The 25952-nt window shown below is 36.9% G+C and overlaps 1 protein-coding gene across 4 annotated transcripts in view; it reads left to right on the top strand.

Annotated features, from left to right (window-relative positions):
• Positions 1–25952, top strand: part of WDPCP (WD repeat containing planar cell polarity effector) — a 147911-nt gene that overhangs the window by 28249 nt on the left and 93710 nt on the right. For all 4 annotated transcript variants that reach the window (XM_058834204.1, XM_058834206.1, XM_058834207.1 and 1 more), the window contains exons 3-6: positions 16692–16776; positions 18448–18492; positions 21759–21829; positions 22080–22139. In XM_058834204.1, coding sequence (XP_058690187.1) covers positions 16716–16776; positions 18448–18492; positions 21759–21829; positions 22080–22139 — 237 coding nt within the window. In that variant the 5' untranslated portion in view covers positions 16692–16715. The remainder of the gene's footprint in view (positions 1–16691; positions 16777–18447; positions 18493–21758; positions 21830–22079; positions 22140–25952) is intronic.

The raw sequence follows: 25952 nt of genomic DNA, 5'->3' as shown, positions 1-25952 counted from the left end.
TCTCCCATTACCCTATGCAAACAAAAAATCTTGATGGGAAAAATGTTTTATGGGATGCCACAAGCAGACAGCATCAAGTATGGATAAATATACTTAAGGCCTTCAGCTGATACTGCCCATGGGAGTAGGTCAGAGGAGAACAGATGTCAGCAATTTAGTCACTATGGATAAACCTGTGCAATGTGTCTTGACACTGCAGTGTGTCTTGAGGCGGCTTCCAAGAGATGGTAAAGACTTGTGTTCCAAAAACCACTGAACAAAAAAATTGAGATAACACTCCTGCTGTTTGCCATCCCTCTCTGGGGATGCAGCAGTGGAAAGGGAGCACTGACTCTGCACCACCGGGTAGGAAACGCTGGACGTAGGCGTGCCAAAAGTCTTCGCCCTTTGTTTTCTCATGAGCTGGAGGTATGAAAAGGATGTGGCTCCTGTAATGTCTGTGTTTCTCATAGTACTGAAAAGACACATTCCTGGTTGTCTTTAAAGAGAGGCTTCAGCAGGTCTACATAGTCTTGGAGGGTGCACAGGAATGGATGCAAGACCTGCTCAGATGTGAAGCAGTGCAGTGAGTGACAGGCTGCCTGAAGGGTAGGGAGGAATGTGTCTGTAAAACCAGAAAACCAACAAACATGCTCTATAGAATTATTCCTTTTCATTTACAGTGACATAAAACATCAAAAATTTAGCTCAATTAAAGTATGAGGACATCACTTCAGGGAGGTCAGCTTAAGTGCCCTATCTGTTTGAATGTCTTTTTTTAGACAAACCCTGTGTTCTGGTGATTGCCCTTCCTCATAGATGTATGGCTTCACTAGAGCCATACTCATTTGGCTGAGTTTTCCCATGACTGCTCAATAACAGTACAGAGGGAAACCCACAGAGAATTAATCCAGTCATGGTTGTGCTAATTTCCAAAGAAGCAACTGAAAATAAGGGGAGTTTGTAATAAATGCAATATAAAACCTGTTTACATGACTGATTCTGCTCCCCACCCCCACCAGTCTGACCTTACCTCATGCCAGATTTCCCAGTTCTAGCTGAAAGCATTTTTGTGAAGAATGCTACCAGGAAAATTCCCTTTTTTATCTTGGCTATGAAAGGCTTGTATGAAAGACCTTTCAATGGAAAGGGGGAATCTGTCTAAATGTGTTGCTATTGAAAGAGGATTGGTTTATGGTCGCATAGTTTGATATTCTTAGGAGGACTATACATTTAATCTTTGATCTAGAAATGATTTCAAGAGTCTGCTCATAAGCTAAAAGAATTTCTATCTAAATATGGCATCTTTGGCTCCAGGTATAACCAGAAGAATTGTACTTTTTTCTGAGTGAGTTTTCTCAAATATGGTTTCACTGGATAATTTCAGGGGGCTTCCTCTATCTTCATTTAGCTGGTATATTATTTTCAGATGAAACAATTTATACAGGCTCCATGTAAATGTTTTTTTTGGTTCTGTATTCAGGGAGGAAAGTAGATTCTCTTCTTTGAGATTATAGTGGTAACACCAACACACTGTTTCCAGGACAGATGCATAAAATTGGGTATTATACCTGATCTATTCCAGTCTGATCTCCAAGAAGAGTAATTTTAAGGAAGGCAAGGTAAATCTTTATGTCTGAAAATAGCGTTATTGAAGATTTATTCCAAATTTTATCAAGTGAATATGATTTGAAGCACCTGTTTTGGCACTTCTTTTTTAAACTGTAGTGGAACTTAAAATGATGACCTAAACTGGGAAATTAAGCTTTTAAATTAATACTTTAAAAATAGTAAGGGTATATTTATGCAAATGGGGGGGGGGTGGGGAATGATGGCATTGTGTCCCTCATCCCTGCTTTTCAAAAACAGGAGGAAGCTGCTGATTTTGGTCTTAGAAGCCCTTCCCACATCCATATTTTCATAGTCAAGGTAACAAACATTGTTCCCCATCTTTACACAATGCCTCAGTCACTGCTTGCAGACACTTCTGTTGACCCAGTTGTATTTTGGCTTTTTGGTAGGTGTATAGGATAATTTCCAATTCTTTCAGACTACTGACTTTCCTTAATACTTATATCTTCAGAAATATAAATACATGCTGTTCTCAATGACAGTGAATACTGTTCAACCACTGTTTGTTTAATGATGAGAAAAATCTAACTCAATCTATATGTTATTTCTGTAAAATATGCAATTGGCTAAACCCAGCCTTTATACAGTAAACATGCACTTTGGATAATCTGTTCAATGAGAATAATGCAGACATTACACCCATCCTGATATGTAGAAGATGATCCATGGGGGGAAAAGATACATGTGCATAAGTCAATTATTTGAGAATAGAGTCCTTAATTTCTTCAGGCTCTATAAAAAGAATTTTGGCATCTGTACATATTTATTTTAGAGATATAGGGGTAAATCTTCAGCACAGAGCATGGGGAGTTAACCATGGAACATTCATTAATGTTAATGGGATTTCTATGGCTAATTCCCCACACTGAAAATTTAGCCCAAAGAGATTTGAAAAGTGATGTTGAGAAGCAAGTTGGTCGGTTAGTCTCATTACTCTCATGTTATTAACTGCTCTATCTGCCACTGGCTTTGTATGAGCACTGAGATATTATACTTCACAGTTAATAATAAAAGGCTGTATGCTAAATACACATGCTGGTGTGGAGGTAAAATAATGCAGTTATATAAGCAAATTTTGGATATTTTCATTGAAAAAATCCTTCAAAACCATAGACTAGAAGGGGAAAATATCTATGAAAGCATGTTTTTAGATAGCAGAAATGGTTTACATTTCTAGTACAGCTTCAGCACCAAAAGGATTTTTTATTTTCTTACATAGTATTTTTCTATTGGGATGCACCTTCAGAGCTGACCAACTTGTGCAGGGCATTGAACCCACTGACTTCCACATTCCTTCCAGCATAAATTAAGATTTAGGCTTAGTACAACATTTTTCTTAAAGCCAAGTAACTTTTTCTTTCGTAAAAATTAATTGAGATAAGAGAGAAAATTCAGTTTCTGTTTGTCTTTATATTTTGAAGAACGGTTGGAACCTAGGAAAACATAAAAAGCTATTTTATATACTAAATGGAGAATATTGTTTTCAAAGGAAATACAAACTCCAATGAAAGAAATTGGTCAGATTCATGATGCTCTTTTTCTGTGTTAAGGATATGCAACAGAGACTGTATATGAAATGTGAATATGTGTATGTGCATACATATATTCACATTTCCCTTGCTTTTGGTTTGGTTTTTTTGGGGGTGGGTTGGTTTTTTTTTGTATCTGGGCAGTTTCACTTGCTTTTTAGGGGAGCTGTTAAATTGCTCTTCCTGTCGTGATTCAGAGCAGTCAGGAGCCAGCCATTAGAGGGTGCTTCTGCACCAAGGAGCTCTCTTTCCTTGAAACCCAATTTAGTTAACTTTAAGTATTTGTAGATTTAACAAGGAATCATTTTATGTTTCCTAGAATTATCCATTTTCTTCTTTAATTTGCATTCCTTCCTGAACTGCTATTCTTGGAATTCAGAGGATAAAGATGCAGATAACTAAAGGTGATTGAGAGAAGGTGGAATGATTCAAAACAGCAAAATTATTACATTTCATAATTGTTACTGTAAAAACAAAAGAAAATATACATGGACCCCATGCAAGTGAAAAATGGGCTGGTCTCTTACCTAATTAATGTCAGAGATGAGCATCTGTACATTATAGCACTTGCCACATTATTACTGCCTTGTTTAGAAATAGATTCATTCCTTATAACTTCACTGCATATATTTGCAGCAAGAATAGTAAAATAGATGCAGTTTGCAAATTTATGCCTTTGCCAGTAAAGATTTAAAAATAAAACTCTCTTTGCAAAACAGCTGGGGTTTTTCTCTCTCTAGAATCATCATGATTCCCCATTCAATAGCAAACTTAAAAATGCTGTGTCTCTGCTGTAAGAATGTGCAGGCAGCAGAGTAGGGAGCAGGATTTACAGCCGTTTGTCCTAGGAATACAAATTTAAAGCCTGCACTTCTGACCCAGGACGTTGGTGCAAGGTGAGTGAAGGAGAATGGAAATAAAAAGATTTCTAAGAGAAAATTCTGCTGTTATGGAATCAGTTCCTAAGACTAATTGAATAAAAGCCATTAAAATTCAAAAGTGGAACATAGCACAAAGCAGTACATCTCAGTTCTATGCCCAGGAATGGTCACGAGCACTCAGCAAAGAGATCTGCCACCTGCAAGTCTTTGTTAAAGCCAGCCCGTGGAGATGGTGATTCTGAAAATATTCCTCCAGGAGAAGTTGATACATCTTTGCACTAATTTTCAGATTCAAGGTAAGGATTTCTGATATCCAACAGCTTTTGAAAGCTGCCCAAACTTCCAAAGACCATCAAGACTAAAATGTTTGTTGACAGCTGGAGCAACTGGCACAGAGCTTGGGAAGGAAAAGGATCAAAGCCTTCTTCAGGAGCTTCTTTAGGAGCCATATAGCCTCCTAAGCCTTAGAAAGGGTAGCCAAATGTCCCTTCAGGCATGTGTCCACATCTTTATTGCACCAGTATATGGCAATATGTAGCATATTTACATGAAGGGCTGCTGGTGCTGCTGTCTCCAGTTTTACATGTACAGCACAATATATTTTCTGAGATTGTGAGAACCTTTCTTCTCAAAAGGCAGTGTTTACATTACAAGAGCACATGGAATTAAAATGGGTGAATCTTCCTGACGTCATCTTCACTAACCACTTGGGAATTTAGTATTTGCATACATATTTAAGTAATGTGAATTTCAGCATCAATGGGTGTGCTTTGTGAAGCTGACATGCATTGTTGTATAACTAATTTAATTCTAATTCTTCCAAGAGATTGTTTGATATTCATTTATATTTATTTTATCTGTTAAAAGGTGTACATTTTGCTTTAGTGCCTGCACTGTCTAATTCTGACTCAAGCAATTTTTTTTTCAATTTGAGAATGAAACCTAGGCAAAAGTAAAACATCTTTCTTTAGTATGGACTGAATTATTGGATATTGTGAATTACTGGATATTGGATATCCAGTAATTCTATTCTTTCTATATAAAATTTGGACCTTCTGAATAAACACATAGGTAACTGGAAGCATGTGAGTGCTTTGGAGGTATTGGGCATTGAAGGTTATGTCATGTCATTTTAAAGGTAGTTGTTCATAGATTTTCAAAAACATTTTTAGATGAGACCTATGAAAACAACAGAAGAAGATACTAAGAAATCTGTAATGCAACAGTTTATAGTTTGCCCAGCATATTTCAGCCCCAATCTGATGTGTTTGGCACTAGCCTTGTGCAAATCAGAACAGAATATTGGAACAAAATATTGGTATGCACATTCCTCCCACTAGGAGCTTGGACCAATCGACCCAGTAGGAGTTTTTCTTCTGAGCTGAATGAGAATAGGATCCAATTTTAAGTTAGAAACTCTTTAAAAATGAGCTACATGGATTTTTCTGCTGGCAGCATATTTGAGTAGCTGTATTTTAAAATTAGAACCAAGTAACAATGACTGATTAATTGAAAACATAGTCTACCTAATCTTATACTTTTTAAAGGTAATTACACCTTCTGGTATTATGCTTTATAATTTTAACAGTATTGATTCCTTCAGTAAATATTTCTTATATTAATAACAGCTGCTTCATATGACTTTTTTCCCAGTAAGTACCATAAATCCATTAGTTAATGATGGGAGTAGAGCAAATAAGCATTGTCATGAATAGAAAGAATAGATGAGCAAATATACTGGATATTCTAACTTGTGACTAAAGATAGTAAGGAGGCACATATTTTATTTCTGTATATCTTGTACACTAAAAAAACACCCTCAATATACAGCTGAACTAGTAAGACAATAAGCCTTAAGTCAGAGAACTTATCACCAGTATTATCTGAAAAAATAGGGGGAAACCAATTCACATTTCTCTCCATAATTTGACTACGTTGGGAAGATGCTGCAACCTAGCTGGTTGTTTCTGAAGTATTAAGAGTTGCCCAAAAATCCATTTTTCATTTCAATTTTCATTTAATACATAATACCTATGACTTCCATCACTACATTATTTTACAGAAGCTAAGATGAACTACTGGTTCACCCCATCCTTGCATTCATGAAACTGGGGCTGGTGGTTGAAATTGCCTCTCCATCAGTACCAATTTTTAGTATATGAAATGAAGCTACTGTAATGTCCTTCTTTTTCAGGCAGATGAAGTTGATTATAAAGTGGCACCTAGCAGTATTTATCCAATGGTGATAGTATTATTAGCAAGAGGAAAATTTTCCTTAAAAGTTTTGGGTCCATTATTTAGGTGATCTCCTTGCAGATCCTAAAACTGGGTTTCTCTTGACTACAGATACTCAAATGTACGGGAATGGTGCTGGAAGTTGGTAAATCATTTACTGCTATGTTGTAGGACAGCTTTGAGACCAGAACTGTTTTAAATACTGGGCAAAGGCAACTGCAGGGATCTGACTGATAGCTGGTCTTACTCTGCTCCCATGAAAGGTAGAATGAAGCTGATCTGAGTTTTGACCATTTTGGACCTATCTTGTTTGCATTTTTAATGAGATAGTTTTCTGAAACTAGCCATACTTACAGACAGATTACTTTACTGTCATGGTTTTCTCAAGGGTGGGAGAAGAGTTTGTAATTCAGTATTAAAATCTGTGTATATTTTAGTTTATATACAACTCCACTGTTCAACAGTTTCATTGTAATTATGAAAATGCTTAAACAAATTCATTTTGTTCTTCAAAGTTATTTTTCCTTTTGCATATCTGCATAATTAGAATACAACATAAACTATACTGTAACATTACAATCAGGAATTAATTATTGTAACATGAAATTTTCATTTTTTTTCTAACTGCAAAGGTGAGTATGGCTTAAAATTGAAAAAGTACTAGTTCTTTTCATAGAAACTTGTTTGAAGATCATAAAGGAGTACAAAAGAAGAAAAGCTTTTTGTTTGTGTTTGCAATCAAATCTTTCTTAAAAGGAAGTCTGACACACAAGCATTGTAGTTTTTTTAATATTACATTGAAGAAACCAAGATACAAGTCTCACTGGATTAACTAGAATTCAAGTATAGCTGAAAAAAACCCCGTTTAAAAATAAATGCTCACAAACAAGAATCTCAATGAGTCTTGCAAAAGGCTATTCAAAGGTGATTTTCAAATATTAGTAAATCTTAATTTATTGCTTGCCTAATTTATTTCCTGCTTCTGAACAAAATAGGTCAACATAAAATAGCTACTGGAAATTTTTTAAATGTAAAAACATTCTAAAAAGGAATGCAAAAAACAACATTTAAAGATGTTATAGATCTAAAAATAATCTGTTTGTTCTAGTAAATTTATTCAACTCATACAATATACTCAGAAATACATTTCTATTATTTTAAAGGCAGCTTGCAAATTTGCAAGATTTGTAAATTAAATCAATGTGTTTACCAATGTTCTTTAGAAAATTCCTTAAATACATACTCAGTGAACATGCAGAGTATGAAATGTTAAAGGCCAGAGCTGTACAGCTCAGCAAGAAATTAGTTGGTACAGCTCATAAATTAAAAACTCAATAGTTGTTCATGCTATATTTTCAAGTGCTGCTCTTTACCTGACATCTCTACAGATTGGGTTAGTTGTGTGATAGCTACATCTGAAACACTGCATAAAAATAGAGAAGAATCTTATTTGTTCAGGTTATATATATATATAAAATATATTTTATATATTTATATATTTTATATATTTACAATATGTTTAACTATAAATATAGTTAAAATTCAGACTGAACTGTGGTTTAACCCATTGCTTTGGACTTAACTGTTGCTCTGATCACTGGTTTTTTTCATAGCAGTCCATGCTGCCAGGCTAGGATGCCAATGCATAGAGGCACAAATGGAAAGAAACAATTTAGATCTGCTGTCTGCAGCACTGCTGTAAACCTATACATTTACATCGTTCATTTTCAATGAGTACTAGTGTTCTAAACTTAAAGAGCTGCCCATATAAACTTCCTTGCAAACAGGAATTGCAACAATGGTAGGGCAGTGGAGCAAGGACTTTTCCTGGGCTTGGATTTTTTCAGGCCCTTCCACCTTCTTTCTGCTTAGTTTAAAAAAAGAGAGATTTTGTTTTCTTCTCCTTTGGCTGGTGATAAGAAAACACTGCTACAGAATTTTATGACCTACTGACCTTTAGTATTGAAAAATTGGGTTATTTACAACAACAATCACTATCTAAAAGAATGTCGTAAAACAGCTTGACATTTAGTACTTCTGTAATTGCCTTATGTCGTGTCAGCACTGGATATCTGTAGTTTGGATCACTTATCTACTATCTGGTTTATATAAAGGCCTTCAGGGTCTTTATCAAAATGTGTATATGAACTTTTCACTCTGTGAAGTAAAAACCCTGGTCAATTATATCTATTTTCTGTGACCTTCTTAACTTTTCACACCCACTCTGTCTGAGGGTTGTTATAGATTGTAATACTTGCCTGCAGTATCAATTGGAGAACAGCTCTTAGCTTCATTAAGGTTGTCAGAGGTGTGGCTGATACATAAACTTAAGTGTCTTCTTGACAAATGGCATTACCTCCCTCAAATTAATTCTGCTTCACCATTGTTAATCTTATTATCTGTTCAGTTAATCAATAGCTGTCTTTCGAAAGAGCAGACCAATAATGTGTATTGGAAGTATGTTTCTGAAGGCAGGAGCCACGGCAGTGTGGCAGAATTCAGTTTCTGATTCTGTCATCTTCTACTTGAGTGATAACTCAGCAAAAACCAGGCCTTGGTTTTGACACATGAACAATCAATGTGGTGGCAACAAGTTACCCCATATAGATTTTCTGTAGTATTTTTGCACGTCCTTGAACTTCATCACCCTCTATCTAGGAGACAGAGTTTTTAGTTCAGAGCGCAGAGGACGAACTGGACGAGCTGTCTAAGCCAACAATTCCCATTCTGAATAATGGCCCATGTGCCTTTTTGCCCAGTTAATTGTGCAAGAAATAATTGATATCAGCTGGAGATAAAATGTTTGTTCTGTTTTACAGAACATTTTTAGAGCATTTGCAAATTATAAGTGTTCTTACTTTGTGTTCTTAAGGAGCTATATGTATATTTTATAGTTAAATATGCAAATACATTAAAGTATGAAAACTCAGTAAATAGAACTGTCATTGCAAAAAAGAGGATTATTTTCAGATTCACAAAACAATAAAACGAACCTCACAAAAATAACTTAATGGAACATGATATAACTTTACAGCATATGGGAATAAATTTGCAATGTATCATTTTCATGCCAGAATTCTTGAGTTATCAGATAATGTATTTCCTTTCCATGATTATTCTGCAAGCCATATTTGGGCCTTTCTTACAATAGAAGTTTCAGTGTGTATTTTGATACTGAGTGCTCCTGTGTGTTGTTCACCCATCTACAAAATAGTTTTCCTATTTAGATTGGGGAAGTTAGAATAATTAAAAGAATTTGCTTAATTCATGTGTTTGGCAAAAATATTCTCAATCATTAGAGTCTGAAGAGAAAAAGAGTAGCAACAGTAAATATTTGCCTAGAGAGTCAAATGTATGGTAATTGATCAACTTTTTATTGGGTTTGCTGAAAATATTCTTAAACCAATATTTTAGCATGAATTATTATGCACTGAATAGATTTATAGAAGCATGCCTGTATTTCTACTTCTTGAAATCTGAGGTTGGTCTCAGTGACAGGGGATCTAATTTTCATTTATACTACAAAACCTACAGTTCTTTTCTCAATGGAAAAGGGATTTAAAGGAGGAGTAAATGAACATGAGAATGAAGCCCACTAAGAATGCCAGGTCCTCGGACAGGCAGTTTCCGTGCCAGGAGCACTAATTGTGAAAGGGACTGGCCTGGGCTCAGAGGGAGATAACTGCAGGTGATGAGTTGGAGCTCAACAAGCATCAAGAGAAAGGGAGGAAAAGGAAGAGGAGCCCAAGGCTGCTTGTACAGGGGAAGGTGCAGTGGGAGCAGAGGTATCAGGGAGCCAACACAGTGTAAGAGTAGGGACTACCAAAGGCAGCTTGCAGTTGCCATTACTGAATGGATTAATTCCTGTTTGATTCAATTTTGTGTTTGTTGATCAGGTCAGGCTTTTGCTTTGTGTAGCCAAGGTGGTTTTGATCTGATCAGGAATTATAGACCAGCATTCACTATTGTGTTTAACCACAGTCTCACTGGAAATTAAACTCCAACCCAGGTGCAGTTTTTAAGGCACTGCAGAGTTCCAGTGATGGTACACACATCTCAGGCTTTGCTACTGCAATGTGCGAGATGGAGACTGGAACCAATACTTTCCAGAAAATAAACCCGAGCTTCTGCAATTAAATGAACAAAACATTTAAGAATGCAGTCCAAATATCTTATTTCCTGCATAGGTGACAGAATTACTGCCCCTGAAATCCAAAGAAGGGAGGGTAGAGCAGAATGCCATCTTTGCACCCATTGAACTTCTAACCTAACTAAAATTGTGTCACTCTGTGCTATTTTCACACTGCTTCATGTCCAAACATTTGTGAAATTTAAAAGTGGTGTGACTAAAAATTCAAAGCTGATCTTACCAATGGGCCCATTGAGCCAAGGCCATACAACTGATTGGACTCCTGTAGTTAGTACATTTCCACACAGGGGCTTGGGTTCACATGTGCCCATCTCGTGCTCTGCTCTAAGCACTGGGGCCAGGGTCAGAGACGAGAACTTTGCTGGATCATCCAGCTGGGCACACAGCAACATTCCCCAGCTGGCACAGATGTAAAAAGAAAAGAAAAGCAATCAGGGCCTGAACTATTCCTGTGTATTCCTCAGTTCTGGAGTCTTTCCTTGTGCCCACCTGCAGATTGGGTCAATATTTTCAGGAATTACATATTTTTAACAATTTCTTTTGTGAGGAAACAAATGAGATTACTTCTAGCTCATTTAGAACAATGGATTAAAAACTTTAAAAGGTTAGACAGACACACAGACATAAGCATCCTTCTTAAGCATCTTTCTTAAAAAAACAAATTAAAACTATCAATATATGTATATAAATTACACATTTTCTTGTAATTGCTTTGCTGCTGACACTTGGTATAAAAACTTATAGCTGTGAAGGAAGAAACTGGATTCTTTCAGTTTAATGCCAGACTACAAAATGAAGTTTTAGGAATTCTCATTATTTTACTAACTTTATTTTCAGTTTTATTATATATCAAACAGGCTGTGGCTTCATACAGCTATAAAAGGATGAAGCCTGTCTTGTAAGACTGGGAGAATATTTTGCATTTTTTATCTGTGAGAACATGATAGGAAAAAATTTAACTGGTCTATTTTTAAATGAATAATTACACTAAATTTTAAGCTGATGTAGCTAAAAATGTAAAAGACAGTATGTCTAAAATTTTATTTTATGTGTTTTACACAAAGAAATTGTTGTATCAACATAAAGCATACAGCAAGTAGCTACTGTTCTAATACAGGTAGTTCAATCTAAACTTTAGTTTACAGAGTCAAATACTAGATTTTTGAATCATACTTGTGCTGCAGGGAGTTTCTCTCCTTGGTGAAGGACAGATTGGTCATGAAGAGGAAGAAAAAACAGGCAGTGATTTTACTCCAAATATTATTTCACAGAAATAGAGAAGTTTTGTAGGATGACTTGATGACTTACCTTGTTTGTTGAACAATAGGTGTCTAGGTTAAAAATTAGCCCTTGTGAGTGATCTGTAGCAGTGCCAGAGATTGGATGTTAACATTTGAGAGGTGGAGGAAGGGAGACAGAAATAAGACTGAGGGTAATCTGCTCTGGCATCTACAGCTAGTGGAGCTATTGTGTAATCAATCCAAAATCAAATGAAAAAATACATATTTTTGTGAATTAGAGTTCATTGCAGCTATTACATTTTCCACTTCTCTGAAAAAAATTAGACTCATGGAAGATGAAAGCTATCCATATCCTGCACCTGGGATGGGGCAGCCCTGGATGTACAGACTGGGGAATGAGAGGCTGGAGAGCAGTGCCATGGAAAGGACCTGGGGATCCCAGTCAATGGCAAGTTGAACATGAGCCAGCAGTGCCCCAGCAGCCAGGAGGGTCACCCATGTCCTGGGGGGCATCAGGCACAGCATGGCCAGCTGGGCAAGGGAGGGGATTGTCCCGCTCTGCTCTGAGCTGGGGCAGCCTCACCTCGAGTGCTGGGGGCAGTTTTGGGCACCAGAAACATCAAAAAGCATTAACCTGTTAGGGAGTGTCCAAAGGAGGCCACAAGGAGGGTGAAGGGTCTGGAGGGGAAGGTGAATTAGGAGTGGCTGAGGTCATTTGGTCTGTTCAGCCTGGAGAAGACTGAGGGGAAACTTCAGTGGGGTCTTCAACATCCTCATGAGGGGAAGAGGAGGGGCAGGCACTGATCTCTTTGTGGTGACAGGACAGGGAATGGCCTGACTCTGTGTCAGGGTGGTTTTCACTGGATATTAGGGAAAGGTTTTTCACACAGAGGGTGATTGGTCACTGGAACAGGCTCACCAGAGTTCATGCAGGGCCAGGAGTTGAGCTTTGATCATCCTTGTGGATCCCTCCCAGCTCAGGATATTCTATGATTGTGTATTTCCATGGAATAGGAGAACACAAAAGGGTGGCCCATGACAATTTTTATAAAATAATTCCTGATATTGTATTATTTGCCAAGAAAAACTGATGACATGTAAGTAGTGAAACTGGATTCTACAGTGTTTTCTTTTATTTGAATATTTTGTCCTGTAACCTCTGCCCAACCCCACATCTGAAGCACCTCATCTAGTACATGTATGGATGCCATTGCAGCAGTTTTGTGACTTTGCTGTGGCATAGAGGCACCAGCTCCTGACTGGCTTTGTATTTTACCTTGCTTCCACTCCTAGGAGTGTGTCCCAAATAACGTCAGTATTTTGGACAGGATCCCCCTTGTTTACTGCTCTTTCACTAGGAATGCTGGTTTTCTGGGAGCTCATTCCTGGGCCCACCTTCAATGGAATAGGCATTACAGGCTGCCCTGTATCACGGTAGCTGCAGGGTTTACTCTTCTAGGGACACTTTGGATAGTGCTGTCACACTGAGCCATGCTACTGACACCTGAACTTCAAGGTTCAGATGGTCTGTTGTTGTCAGCATCCCCTGTTCTCTAGCTCTAGGTTGCTCCTAGTATGTTTTCAGAGGTGTTTTTGGGATGCTCTCACCTTGGGAGCTGAGCCCTGCCTTTAACAAGCAAGCCACTCTCCCAGGTGATCTGGAAAGAGAAGAAATGTAACACCAGTGCCATGGATCACTCAGGCAGTGCATAGTTACTAATTATTTGTCATGACAGAGCTTATATTGGAGGCATTGGAGAGGACTCTTGGTATCAATTTCAGCATTTGTTGATGTTATAAAGTGGCAGGGCAGTTATTTTCTGTATGAATAGTTACCAAACCGAAGATTTTTTTAAGACAAAACAATCCTCATGCAGATACTGGCACAGGCTGACCATTGCAAAACATCTCCATTTGTCAGTAAGCTTTTGCAACCACTAAAATATCCCTGTATTGTGAAAGCAGACAGTAAATGTTGTATGAGCCAGAAAAAGAACCAGCTGTTAAACTGAATTCCAGTTTCACCTTAACAGGAGAGTTATTTCAACCCATTTTTTCTGAATTCTAATCAAATTTAAAGAGGGAGGGATAGAGTGCTTAAAGCTCCATGGGAGGAATTTTTCTATTTTTTCCCACCTACCTTCTTTGCAATAGCAGGGCCCAGCTTGTGGAGTAAAAGGAATATTGTAAATTCTGAGAGGCACTTTTCAAATACAAAGAGATCACTTTTTCGTCATCATCCTCATCCCCATTGTGCTGGAATATAATGATGTGGGAAATGGTGAGATATAGTTGCATAACTCTGAAAGTTGGCATGTATTCCTTCAAAAGGAAGAAGAAAGAATAATTCCTCTGAAAAAAGTACTCAGACTTGACAATGCCATATTTTGTTACAGAAGCAAATTTTTTCTCTTTTTTTTATTTTTACTGTAGAATGTAATTAATCAGAAGGTATTTCAGATTGGAGTTTGTTAGACTGGAGCAGTATTTTGGGCAGTTGTCCATTTTTACTGGAACAGTAACAAACATTCCAATAATGGTTAGTGAGCGCTCAGAGTCCAAGGAAAGGGAGAAGAAAATATATAAACTCTCAAGATTCTGGTAATTGACAAATATCCCTTTTTAGTTACAAAGAGAATTTTGCTTCCTCTTCATTATTCAGTGTGGAACTGAAAGGGTGTTCTTTAGAAGTCTTTTTAACATTTTTAACATTTTCTTAAAAATTTTCTCAAAAATTTTTTTTTTTTCACATTTTTGAGGAAAAAATTTCTTAAAAGTATGCATCTTGGACACTGAATATTTAGTGCCCAGTTGAAAACTTGCTTCTGCTTTTTGGCAATTCCCTATGTGTGTCTGACAACAACAAAAAACAAAGATTTGAAATTCTTTTCTGACCTGTTAGGTGGGAAGGCACTCAGCCTTCCTGGTGGCTTTATATTCAATAGGAGGACACAATTAGAAGTGTCCATGGAGCCTACATATAAGAGCTTTGGAAAAATTTAAGCATTTTATGTTAGGTTATCTGTCATGCCAAAGTCTTCTAATTTTACCTTGTGTTTTGGGTTTGTGCAGTAAGATTTTGGTAGTGGGGAGAAGATTTTATTTTATTTCTCACTATCTTATTCAGTACTAAATTAAACTGATTTCCCCAAGTCTGTTTTGTCAATGATAGGAGACAGTCAGTGATCTCTCCCTGCCCTTATCTCACCTCACAGCCTTTAATTCTATTTTCTCTCTCCTGTGCTGCTGAGCAGAGGACAGAGAGCAGCTTTGGTGGTCACCTGATGTCCAGACAGAGTCACCCCACCACATCTTGCTTCATGGCAGATGTCCCTTCTCTCCTGCTGAGCAGATCATTTGCCACTTGAAGGTGTATGGGTTTTTAGTCAAGCCATGATAGGATTTTGAAAAGCTCACTCAATTTGATCACTTCCCATTAGTGAGAGATTCTAATCTAGGATCTATGAGCCCTGGGGAATGCAAGTTTTGTTTCACTTGCTAAGTAAGTATAAAGATAAAATTATATCATACAATCTCCTTTTACTTTAGTCTACATAATAAAAGAGGGGCTGCCCTCAATTATATTTATACCAAAAATGGTTCTTATGCTCAACAGACCACCATGCTTCTAGTCCTGTATTTTTTTCCAAACCTCATTCTTACCTAAGATAAAGGTATATTCCTTTTACTAGGTGTGTGGTGTGTGTGTGCTTTTTTTGTGAGCTTTTTTTGTTTGTTTCTGCTGTTTTGTTTCTGTGGGTTTTTTTTGATGGAACTATGGGATTTACTAAGTCAGCAAGACTTTTTGTACATTTGGGGATCAGTGGAAAGAAAATGCTATTTCCACTTGGTGCTATTTCAGTGGATTAGGCAGTTCTTCAAACATAAATATTAGCTTGAGTGATAATACCTCAAGGTCTCCCAGCTGCCTTGGTGCTACCTGAGATTCTTGCACGTATTTTTCATGGTAGCACTCTTGACATAAAGGTCTGATATTCTACGTGATAAAAATTCTGCCATTATTATCTGAATTGATTCATTATCTAAATGGCAGTCATGGGAACCAAATGAGGATACTACTTAAAAGAAAAAAAAAAAAAGTTTAAATATAGTACCATACTAGCAGTGGTTCTAAAGGTTGTTGCATTGTGTAAACACCTCTGCTCATTCCAGCTTTCAGTAGGTCCCCAGGTTTAGCAGAAGTGAAAATAATTGATTGGTGGCCCATTTATGACTACAGGAAATCACTCAAGGGAGTCTGCTGGTTACGGTGTCTAGGAGAATTCCCAATGCTCCTTTGAAACACTACATGTCCTCCTCTGGGAATATTCAGAGGGATTGCTTAAATAAGCTTAGCAAGCATTTAATAACAATGTACATAATACTTCAACTCATATTCTATATGCTTGACATCTGTTGTTTTGTCAGTTCTAATTTATATATTCTAAGTGGTTTGGAGTTTTTTATTTAGAAAGATGTAATTTATTTTGACACTATAATATATAGATAAATAATATAAATAATATATATTACATATGTTATATATATATATGTTTATCATTATATAACTGCAAATACTCTGTTCAAAATTGTTTCTTGACTATACTGACATGTCTTAATGTAGAGTTTAAAGGATTTGGCCTGAAGGTCAAATTCTCATATCTAAACCACATATGTAAGTAGTGGATTCGGTTTTGCATGTGTCAGGATGATAACCATACAGTAAAAATAGATGATAATGTGTATACTAGAAGCATCAAGCACAAAGTTATTTGCTTTAGTGAGAGCAATTGTACATTTAAAGAATTGTTGCTTTCTCTCTGTGTTTGATGTGTATGCATTCATATCATGTTACTTATCCTATTCTTCCTCATGCATTATTCATTTTAAATTGCAATTAAAAGCTGCAGCTTACATACAACAAAATATTATCAGTGCTAGGTTCTTCTAGCACTTATATTCCAAAATACTTGCCATTTCACTATTTCACTGGTGATGGAGGGTAAGAAACTGGCTCATGCAGTTCCTTTCATTCTTTTGCTAGTGCTAAGGCTCCATATATCACCAGATGTCCTTCTGCCTGACTGAGATGTTTCTGTGGTCTTTGAAGACCAACTTACATATTAGAGGTGAGCTGTTTTCTGTTACTAAAACAAATCCATGTTGATGGAAATTAAAGTAATTAAAGTAAAATTCTGAACATCCGAATGAAGTGGGTTTTATACTTGGAAGAAAGAAAATTAGCAGCAATACAGTGTTTGAATTTGGTCAGCTTCTTTGCTTTTTGTGTCATGGAACTGGAGCATCCTATCAAGTAAAAAAATGTTAAGATTGTATTGATTGGATACATTTCTCAGGAAGCTGTGGCCTACTTGACTGTGAGCTTCAGTTTAATGACTAGTTTGGGTGAATGATCCACAGTCAAGTGAACTGCAGAGACATTGTGATTTGTACTCAATGTGAAAATAAAAGATTACTGCATGTTCTGGGTATTTGCATGATTACTTGAAATTTCATACTTGCAAGAATGCATTTGTCTTATTAATTGATTGCTCCAAAAGACATAGGACTAATTCCTAGCCATGTATAAGTTAGCTTCATTCATCTTGCTTTGCTATTCCTAAAATACAATTCTAAAAAAACCCACCGGTTTATAAGTGGACTATATTAAAAAAATATTTATGACACATCATGTTAATTGTACCATACAATAATTTTATTGAAATATTATTTTGAATAATCCATTGGTATGCAGCTGAATGTTATTACTGAAATATTGACTCAGTGTGCCTTAACATCCAATCTTTGTGTGAGAACTGTTGACAACAGTAACATAAAAAACTTAAAAGCTGTATTTCATAGGAAAAAGTATCATGGTTTAAGTAAAAGCACTGTTGTGATTTATTGTAATTAAAGCTCTGCTGTGGAGTACTGTGCCTATTTTCCACATTTAACCTTCTTGCTTCCATTTATTCATTGCCTAGTTTCCTCATTCAAAAATTTTGAGACAGAAGGGAGGATGATGTCCTGGTTTAAAACCTGCTTGCCTTTTCAGTGCCTTTCTACATTTTTTTTTTGATGTAAGGAATTTCTCCCCACGGAATACCCCTGTCTGACTTCTGGAGGACATGGGTGCAGTAACAAACTAATTATTTTAAAACAATGCAACTTAATGCTATATTTAGACCTGCCCAATGGAGCTTGCCATGGCACCCCTGTTTACTTGTCAGCCATATCAGCAACTGACTGGTGGGATTGCAGTCCCTGTGCAGCTGAAATATCCAAATTTCTTTGCCACAGGACCCAGCTAGATGATAATACCTGTAGATCAAGAATATTGGATCCTTTGAAAGAGCATCTTTATGAGTTCATGAATCTTAAAAAAACCCCAACCCGTTGTCTTTAGCTCAGCTGTGTCAGTCATCAGGAAACATTTTTAAGTTATTCCAAGATATACTTTTCACTATGATCCTTACCTTTCCTTGTGAAAGAACACAAAATATGCTAATTAGGAAGGTGGTAAAAATGCTTTTCCATGTGTGCAGCTGGAAGGGAATTAAGCATATGTAAGGGAAATGACAGCTCCAAATAAATGGAAGGGCTTGTCACATCCTTCTTCATCCCTTCTCTGCTGGTTTTTGAAAGTTCCAATGGTATTCAGGCTATATACTGTGCTTGTATTTTAACACTGAACCCTGCTTTAGCAGGCAAAAATTGAGGTGCTGAACCTTGCTTTCTAAGTTGTGTTCTGTTTCTAGTCACACATCCATAATTTAATGTATTTCCATTTAATTGTACAGATGAAGACATTGGCATCCACCAGTACTGTGACAAGAAAGAACCAGGTAAAATATAAATAACCATTATTGTAACTAAACAAAACTTAGGGATATTCAGTGTCTGACACCAACTGCTTGCTTTTAAAAATGCAGCTTCAAATTTCTTGTTTGTGTATACTTCTGTATTTCTATGGAGTAAGGAAACACAGAAAAGAGTTTCTCTCCCCAAACTTACGTAGGAAAATTAAAAAACTTTTTAAACCACAGAAGGAAAAAATAAAGTAGAAAAAAATATTCACACAAAACCAACCGTTATGTAACTAGAAACCTCTGCAGGATTTTACACTCTGGATTCTTAGGGGTTTTAAGACATTTTGTGTTGCGTGGAGCCCAGCGCGGGGCCAGGTGATCGCCGGGATCCCAGCAGAGGGCATCTCTGCCTGCCCTCCGCAATGGCCATGCCGGGGCGAGCGATCCATTTCCTCGATCCGATTAATCCTGGCAATCCTGCAAGTTTCCCCACGGGCCGAAGGGGTTGTGGGGCTGGGGTTTCCCCCCTTTCCGCCGGTCGCAGTGCTGTTTCACCCGTGCCTGTGCTGATGGACCGCCGGACCCGGCTCACCTCGCTCCTGCCCGGAGCGGCTGCGGCTCGGCGATGCCACCTGTGCCTCTGGGACTGCCTTTCTTCACTGCCAATTTAAGATACCTGCCTTACAGGGTGAAAGCATCGGGGCTGCCTTGATTCTTTTGGAAATGTCTGTGTTTTATCCAACTGTGCCAGCCCTCTCTCTAATATTAGTATTTGCTGACAGAGGTTGTAAGGATTAATTCATCTTTCCATCCTCTTTCCCTTAGCATCACTGATGAGGCACAGTTACTTAGAAGAGAAGCGAAAGGTAGCAGAATGTAAGGATATTTTTTGAGTTTCTTCTTACAGTAAGATCAAATGGCAGATTTGGATTGGTTATGCCCCTGGAAGAGCATTAAATGACCTCAGGCTGCTTCCAATGTAACTTTCTGCACATGTCAACTAAGACTGATGATCACAGAACTACACAGCACAAAACAATTGAAAATTTATAATTATTCCTTCTTGGTATATTTGCAATCTCGTTTTTTTTTCCTGTCACTAAGCATGGTAGTGTGTATTGCTTTTGAAGTCCATTGTCAAAAGAAATCACAAAAATAATCCAGATTTTTCCTTATGAAATTTACTTAGCAAATGAGCAATAAACATTTTCCCCATCATCTCTTGACTTGCAACACCAACTGGCTTAAAACCGGCAATTGTAACTAAAATATTTTCATCCAAAATAAAATTCCAGACTAATAATCAGCTGCCTTCTTAGAATGGTTTTAGCTTTGGAACACTACACTGTCCCTGCATTACCTGGTTAAAAGCAATTTCAGTTCGTGCTATCACAGAGCAGTACTGTGACAGTTAAAGATTTTTATATTAATACAACTTTTATTTAGCTCAAGTTTTACAACTCCTGGATCACTCAGAGCATTCATTAATGTCAAACATGACAGCTCTGAAAAAATCTAATTGATCTTTTAGACAACTTCACAGAGCAATGTTTAACAGCTATGCTGTTAGCTTAAACAAATGAAAATTCCCATGGAGCTGTGCATGCATCTGAAGGCAAAATGTTTTCTGGAAGAATTAGTTCTCCCCATCACTGCAAGGTGTGTTTGGAGCAGGTTAAAGCCCTGCTGGGGATGGGTGTGAAGGTGCTGCTGCCATGTGGCAGATCCACACCTGCTGCAGAGGATGCTGTGTCAGGCTGGATCAGTGCAGCTCTGGGAAGGTGGGGAGGTGAGGGAGGGTTCCAGGCAGGGAGGAGGCTCCCAGGTTTGCATCACATGTGTTCAGTGTAGTGTTATCCCACAGGGCTGCATGTGTGAAAGGAGGAGCAGGCCCAGATAAATCCTGTCACCCACAGCCCCAGTGGTGCCTTTTACATATGTAACAGGCAAAAGGAGCTCAAGCTGCTGCTCCTTGTCCTTGGGAATGCAGGGGTGCCCCCAGCACAAAGCCTGCACAGCACATTTTGGAAAGAGGAGCACTGGGGAACTTTATTCACAGCTGTTGATTTCTACAGATACTTTGGTATCTCTACAGGCAATTTCCCATTTTGCATATGTGGGTAAATATTCCAGTATTTATGAAGGCACCCATTGAAAATGTGATCTTACATGCCTAATTAATATTATCATAACAGTTCTACTGGCTGGCTACAGTCCAATGAAACACAAAGAGAAGTTGTATGCTGGTGTCCTCTTTTGTTGATATATGAAATCCTTCATTTTTTCACTATATAGCACTTCTATTGTAAGCTCCTTTTTGCAGGGAGGTTTAAGCATAACTGCTAAGTCATTCAGTTTGGAAGTTGGCATCCAAACTGACAGCTTGGAGCTCAAAACTTTTCATCAGGTTTCCTTTAAATAGGAATAGATTATAAACAATGTGTTCTAGTTTCTCATGATTTTATTGTACACTTATGAACAGAAAACTGCTCACTTTTAAATGAAGAAATTTCACAAGTTATTAGAGCCTGATTCTCAGCCATGAGACAAGCCAATTACTGGCAACTCCAGAGGAAGCTTTGCCTCCTGGTTGCTAGAATTAATGTATTAGGCCAGAATTTTCACAATAGTGTGCTGAACACTAATAAATTTGTTAAAAGACCTCAGCAGTCATGAAGTTTCTTCTTTGCTTGACTTGGCAGATTCTTCAGACCAAATTGTCAAGAACATCTTATAAATAACTAGACTCCATAAGTTATGGCATTCACATTTGCCTGTTGTTAATACTTCTATATATGCATATATTCATGCATATATATTTTGCAGACATGTTAGTGCCTGCTTTTTAAAATTAGGCAATGAAATGTTAGTTCAGAAGACTATAATATGTTTAGGATGCTTGAAACTTGAAACTGAGTTAATATACTGAGCAGCAGATAGTTTTTCACTGCAAGTGCCTAGCAGCTGGGTAAGCTTTGCACACAATTGCCATAGGGAAATCATGGTCATTGTGGATAGAGCATGCCAACTTTTCCTGTGATTGGGCCTTCTGAAAACAGATCCTTTGACAGTAGAAACCATGGCCACTTCCTTCCAGCTGTAGGTAAGTTTCACATGGAAGGTAACTCCTTGAAATCTTGGATTTGTGTTTCTGCAGAAAAGGAAGTTCAAGTCATAGAACTTTTTAATATGACATATATAAATATATGTTTGCACACACACACATGTATATGCATACAATCACTTATATGTACATATTTCTCTACCATCTTTCTTTTTTTCCCCTCACTTTTATTTGACAGCTCGAGATTATCCTTGGACCCTGAAAACCAAGCGACCGGACAAACTTCGAGATGCTCTCAAGGAGGTAGAGGTATGGTTCAGAAAGGTTCAAGCACAACAGCATCTAATCTGGTTTTCAAACCTCTTTCAACAGCTTTAATTTTCATAAAGATCTAACTCTCCCAGGGATGATAAATGTGCTTTTGTCTGGTGGGCTCTTCTGAAACAGCTGCATCTTTGTGTGGCATTTTTCATCTGTAAACTGGAAAATCAGAAGTCTGTTAACTGATAGTGACAATGTGTGCTGCCAACTCCACTCTCTGTTTTCTGTTGTCCTTTAGGACTTAATGCAGAACTGTCCATGTGTGCTGAGCAAATGGAAGAACAAACATACCTGTCAGGTACAGTGTCATCAAAAGGTCTTGCAATGTTCAGTCAGCGGTGCTGAGCAGCCATTCAGCGATGGGAGCAGTAGTGTTAAAATGTTAACACAGAAAGTCATTGGAGTTTTTTTAATATGTGGGCGCTTGTTAAGTAAATTTGCTTTATTTAAATTTCTACCCTGAAAAACATGCTTTAAATAAAAAGCCTGGGGTTTATCAACACAAAGAAATTTCATTAAAAGGCCTTGATTCTGTGAGATGATGATGATGGTGATGATGATGACTATTATTATTGTTAATTATTGTTTTTGTTATTATTACTATTATTGTTTTGGGAAACTGAAAACATCCTGTACCTCAAAATAGCAGGCTGAGAGAGCAGCTATGTATTAAAATATATAGGCTGGCCTGGAATCTGTGTTTTATTATTTTTATGTCTTAATTATCTACATAACTGTCACAAATCTTTTTACTTTATGCTTGTGTAATATGGAAGGGAAACTATAACTCTAAACCAACTAGATCATTAATCAAGTTACGGAATAAAAGATACTGTGACATGTGGCACACATATAGTTATGTTCTCTGGCTATATGAGTTCCACATTTTGTGTACAAGAAACCCTTTTTCACGTCTTTGCTAAGACAGAACAGTAGGGCAGGGAGGGAAGCTGGAAATTAAGTGCTCCATAATCATGTGCTTCTTCTGAAAAACTTATGTAGTGAATTTTATGTGTTTATACAAGCTTCATGAGGAAATGCATAATATTTGAAATTGCTTTGGCATGGGGAATACTTGTCAATATTACTGTTTCAAAAAAGGAACTTTGTCTTCTAAATTTTATGCTTTTTCAGACTCATAAGCTTTTCTTCTTATTCAAGTAGTTCCAAATGTGTGTCAGCAGAATGATTGTTAAATATCCAAACACTGTACAGCTAAAATTCCAGAAATGCCTTTAAGAATACCAAAATTTTTAAATGCTTGACATGCCAAATGCTATGTAGTCTTTTCATATCAATAATAAAAATATGATTGTCTAAGCCACATTTGCCTATCAGATCTCACTACTAGTAAATGTATATCATTCACATACAAATTACATAGTATGTATCTGTGAATGTTAATCTTCTAGAGCTGATTTAAATATTAATTGCTAATTTGGGGGAATCATTTTTTCCTGTTATTATTGTTCTGATTAGGAAAGGAATTTGGTTAAGAAATACCAAGTCAATTAGCTGTGCATGCATTCATTTGCATCCCAGTTTGCTGTCTCTTCATTTGCTTTCCTTGTCCATTCTCCTTTTACCATTTTCCTTCCCCTCCCATTCATCAGCATCCACCTGCAGTGTGTACAATACATACTTTGGAAAAGTAAACTTCTTGCCAGCATGTGTCTTCCTGCCTTTACAATATAACACCTTTGGCTGACTATCAGTTCTGTATAAAACTCTTTGTTTTTTGACTTCACATCTTCTAAGTTATTTCAAGCTTACATCAACATGAATGAGACAAATACAATTTAATTTATTTCTTATTTCTTCTACAAGATGGGAAAGAAAAGGAATGGGTGTTTTCATCTTAGTATATTAGGTATTGAGCCATGTAAAGCGGTAGTTTAATAAATTGAGTATTTGGGGTGTTTTTTCAGATGGCTCCTAAGACCAGAGTATAAGTGATGGTATAGGTTATAACATAACCAGAATGAAAATTTTAGATAAAAATCATAATTATTTCTCTGTCCTTAAATTCTGCTTTTGGTTTCTCAATCACAAAACAAAATGGTTTTTGTTTAATAGTGACTGATTATTGAAATCTCTAACAAGGGTTAGAATGTTTTGCCAAAACAATTGTGTTATTCCACTTTGTGTCTTCCTGAAAATAAAAGACCTCCAACAAATGAAAATAAAATAGAGAAAAATTAATCTTTTGGAAGAGTCTAGAACAGAAAAGCTGACTTCTATCAATTTTGATGTCAGATGGTTTGTTTTTCTGCTGCTCATCTGTCTTTGAGCATTTGGCAGCAATAATTGGACTGTTCCTCTTTGATGCAAATGTTCTGAAGCTTCTGGAGAAGATGTTGTTATTTATTTTTTAGTTCTAAGTTGAATACTAATTAACTGTTTCAGCAGAGAGTGCTCACCACGCAATGGTGTCATCTGTGGCATAACACTGCTGTATTCACAGCCTTTTTTGGATGAATACCAGAGCTAGTGGGAAGAGTCCATATTTGCATTAACTTTGGAGAGTTACAGCAATGTGTCAGACAAACAGCATGAAGAACATGTAGGAAATTACCCTGATTTTCATAATTTCAGTGTTTGGGGCTAAATTTGAGCATATTGTTTTAATTATAGTATCTATTTTTCCTTTGTTTTTAGTAGTAATACAATGTCAAATAAACCTCTTTATAGAAATTAAAATGTTTAACTCAACAGCCACATTTTCCCATTTTTCATTAAATGATACATATATTTGAATCTGCCATATCTGTAGCTGAACCAGGAGCAGTTCCCTTTATATTGTAATAAGAATTCCAAAAACTCAATGGCTGCTGTACCTTGAGTGAGACAAATGGAAAGAAAACTGAAAAGTGATGCAATGAAAACAAGACTGTCCTTTAAAACAGTAGCATGATTTTCCTCAGATTTTGTGTAAAACAAGCATAGGGATACTGCCAGTATGCCTTCTGTAGCCGAAATATACCACTATTCCTAATACCTCACTCTTCCTCCAGCACTTCCATCTCAGAAGTGGCCCACAGGCAAAAATTGGGGGCTGTAATTTTAAACGTGCATCTGCTAAAAATAAGAGTGCTGTCGTGTTAATTGTTCATGTGCAAATGGCCAATCAGACTTCATGCATATGCCTCAGTGAGGAATCCAGTTGTTTTGCCTGCAGATTATTTTGTCCATTGCATGACTGTATAGCTCAAAGTTGGCTCTTCTATATATGAGTTTGCCTAGAATGACCATAATGCTGGCCTAGTTCCCTACCTTAGTTAGTATTTCATTGTATGCATCAAAATTTATCCTATTACCTTTTTATTTATTTTTTTTTTATTTTTTGGTGCGCAATCAGTGCATTAGAAGTTTCATATTTACTTCCTTGTCCTTTGTCATAAAAACCTCAATGACCTTTATTTTTGCAGTCCTATATATACATTCCAGCACTGCTTAGAGTTTCTGAAATAGATGATGTGCTAGTTCATGTAAACATAACCTAGACAGTACAGGGATTTTTGTCAAGGAGCTTGCTCTTGTATTTAGAAGAGCTTAGTTGAGTCCTGAAGGACTGAGGTCTTCTCTTTAGCTCTGTTCCAGTAGGATCTGAACCCACACCATTTCTGTACTGTACTTCTGACCCCCAACATTGATGACCTGTGTTGAGTTGCTGAAATAATCCTGTAATCTTCAGTTAGCTGATGTCAAAGGAAAATAAATAGACCATAAAAGAAGGATGACAGGAAAAAGACAAGAAGTCTTTACAATAAGATGCCACTGTACTCCTCAGCTTTCTCTGCCAAGAAGTAGTAACCTAAAGAATTAATTTTATCAGTATTGTTGAGTTTATTCAGCTCAGCTCTGGCTGCTTCTTGTCTTGGTCTCCTTCTCTAATTCTTTGGAATGCTTTTAAGTTTTGCCATAAAATCAAGAAATCTTCCTATGAAATTATGCCATTGGTTAAGGTTTGATTTTATAATATAAAGCAGTAAAAATGTATGAGGTCTAGCTGAAACATTTGATTTCCAAATCTTTTTTCATTTTACATTTGCATTATGATGTTGAATTAAACACATGCCAACATTGTTATACAGTTTATTGTATAAAAGCC

Source organism: Poecile atricapillus, chromosome 3 (genome assembly GCF_030490865.1).
Source record: "Poecile atricapillus isolate bPoeAtr1 chromosome 3, bPoeAtr1.hap1, whole genome shotgun sequence".
In the NCBI taxonomy this organism is placed as follows: domain Eukaryota; kingdom Metazoa; phylum Chordata; class Aves; order Passeriformes; family Paridae; genus Poecile; species Poecile atricapillus.
The sequence above is the reverse complement of the archived record's forward strand: the minus strand, read 5'-3'. Positions and strand labels throughout refer to the sequence as shown.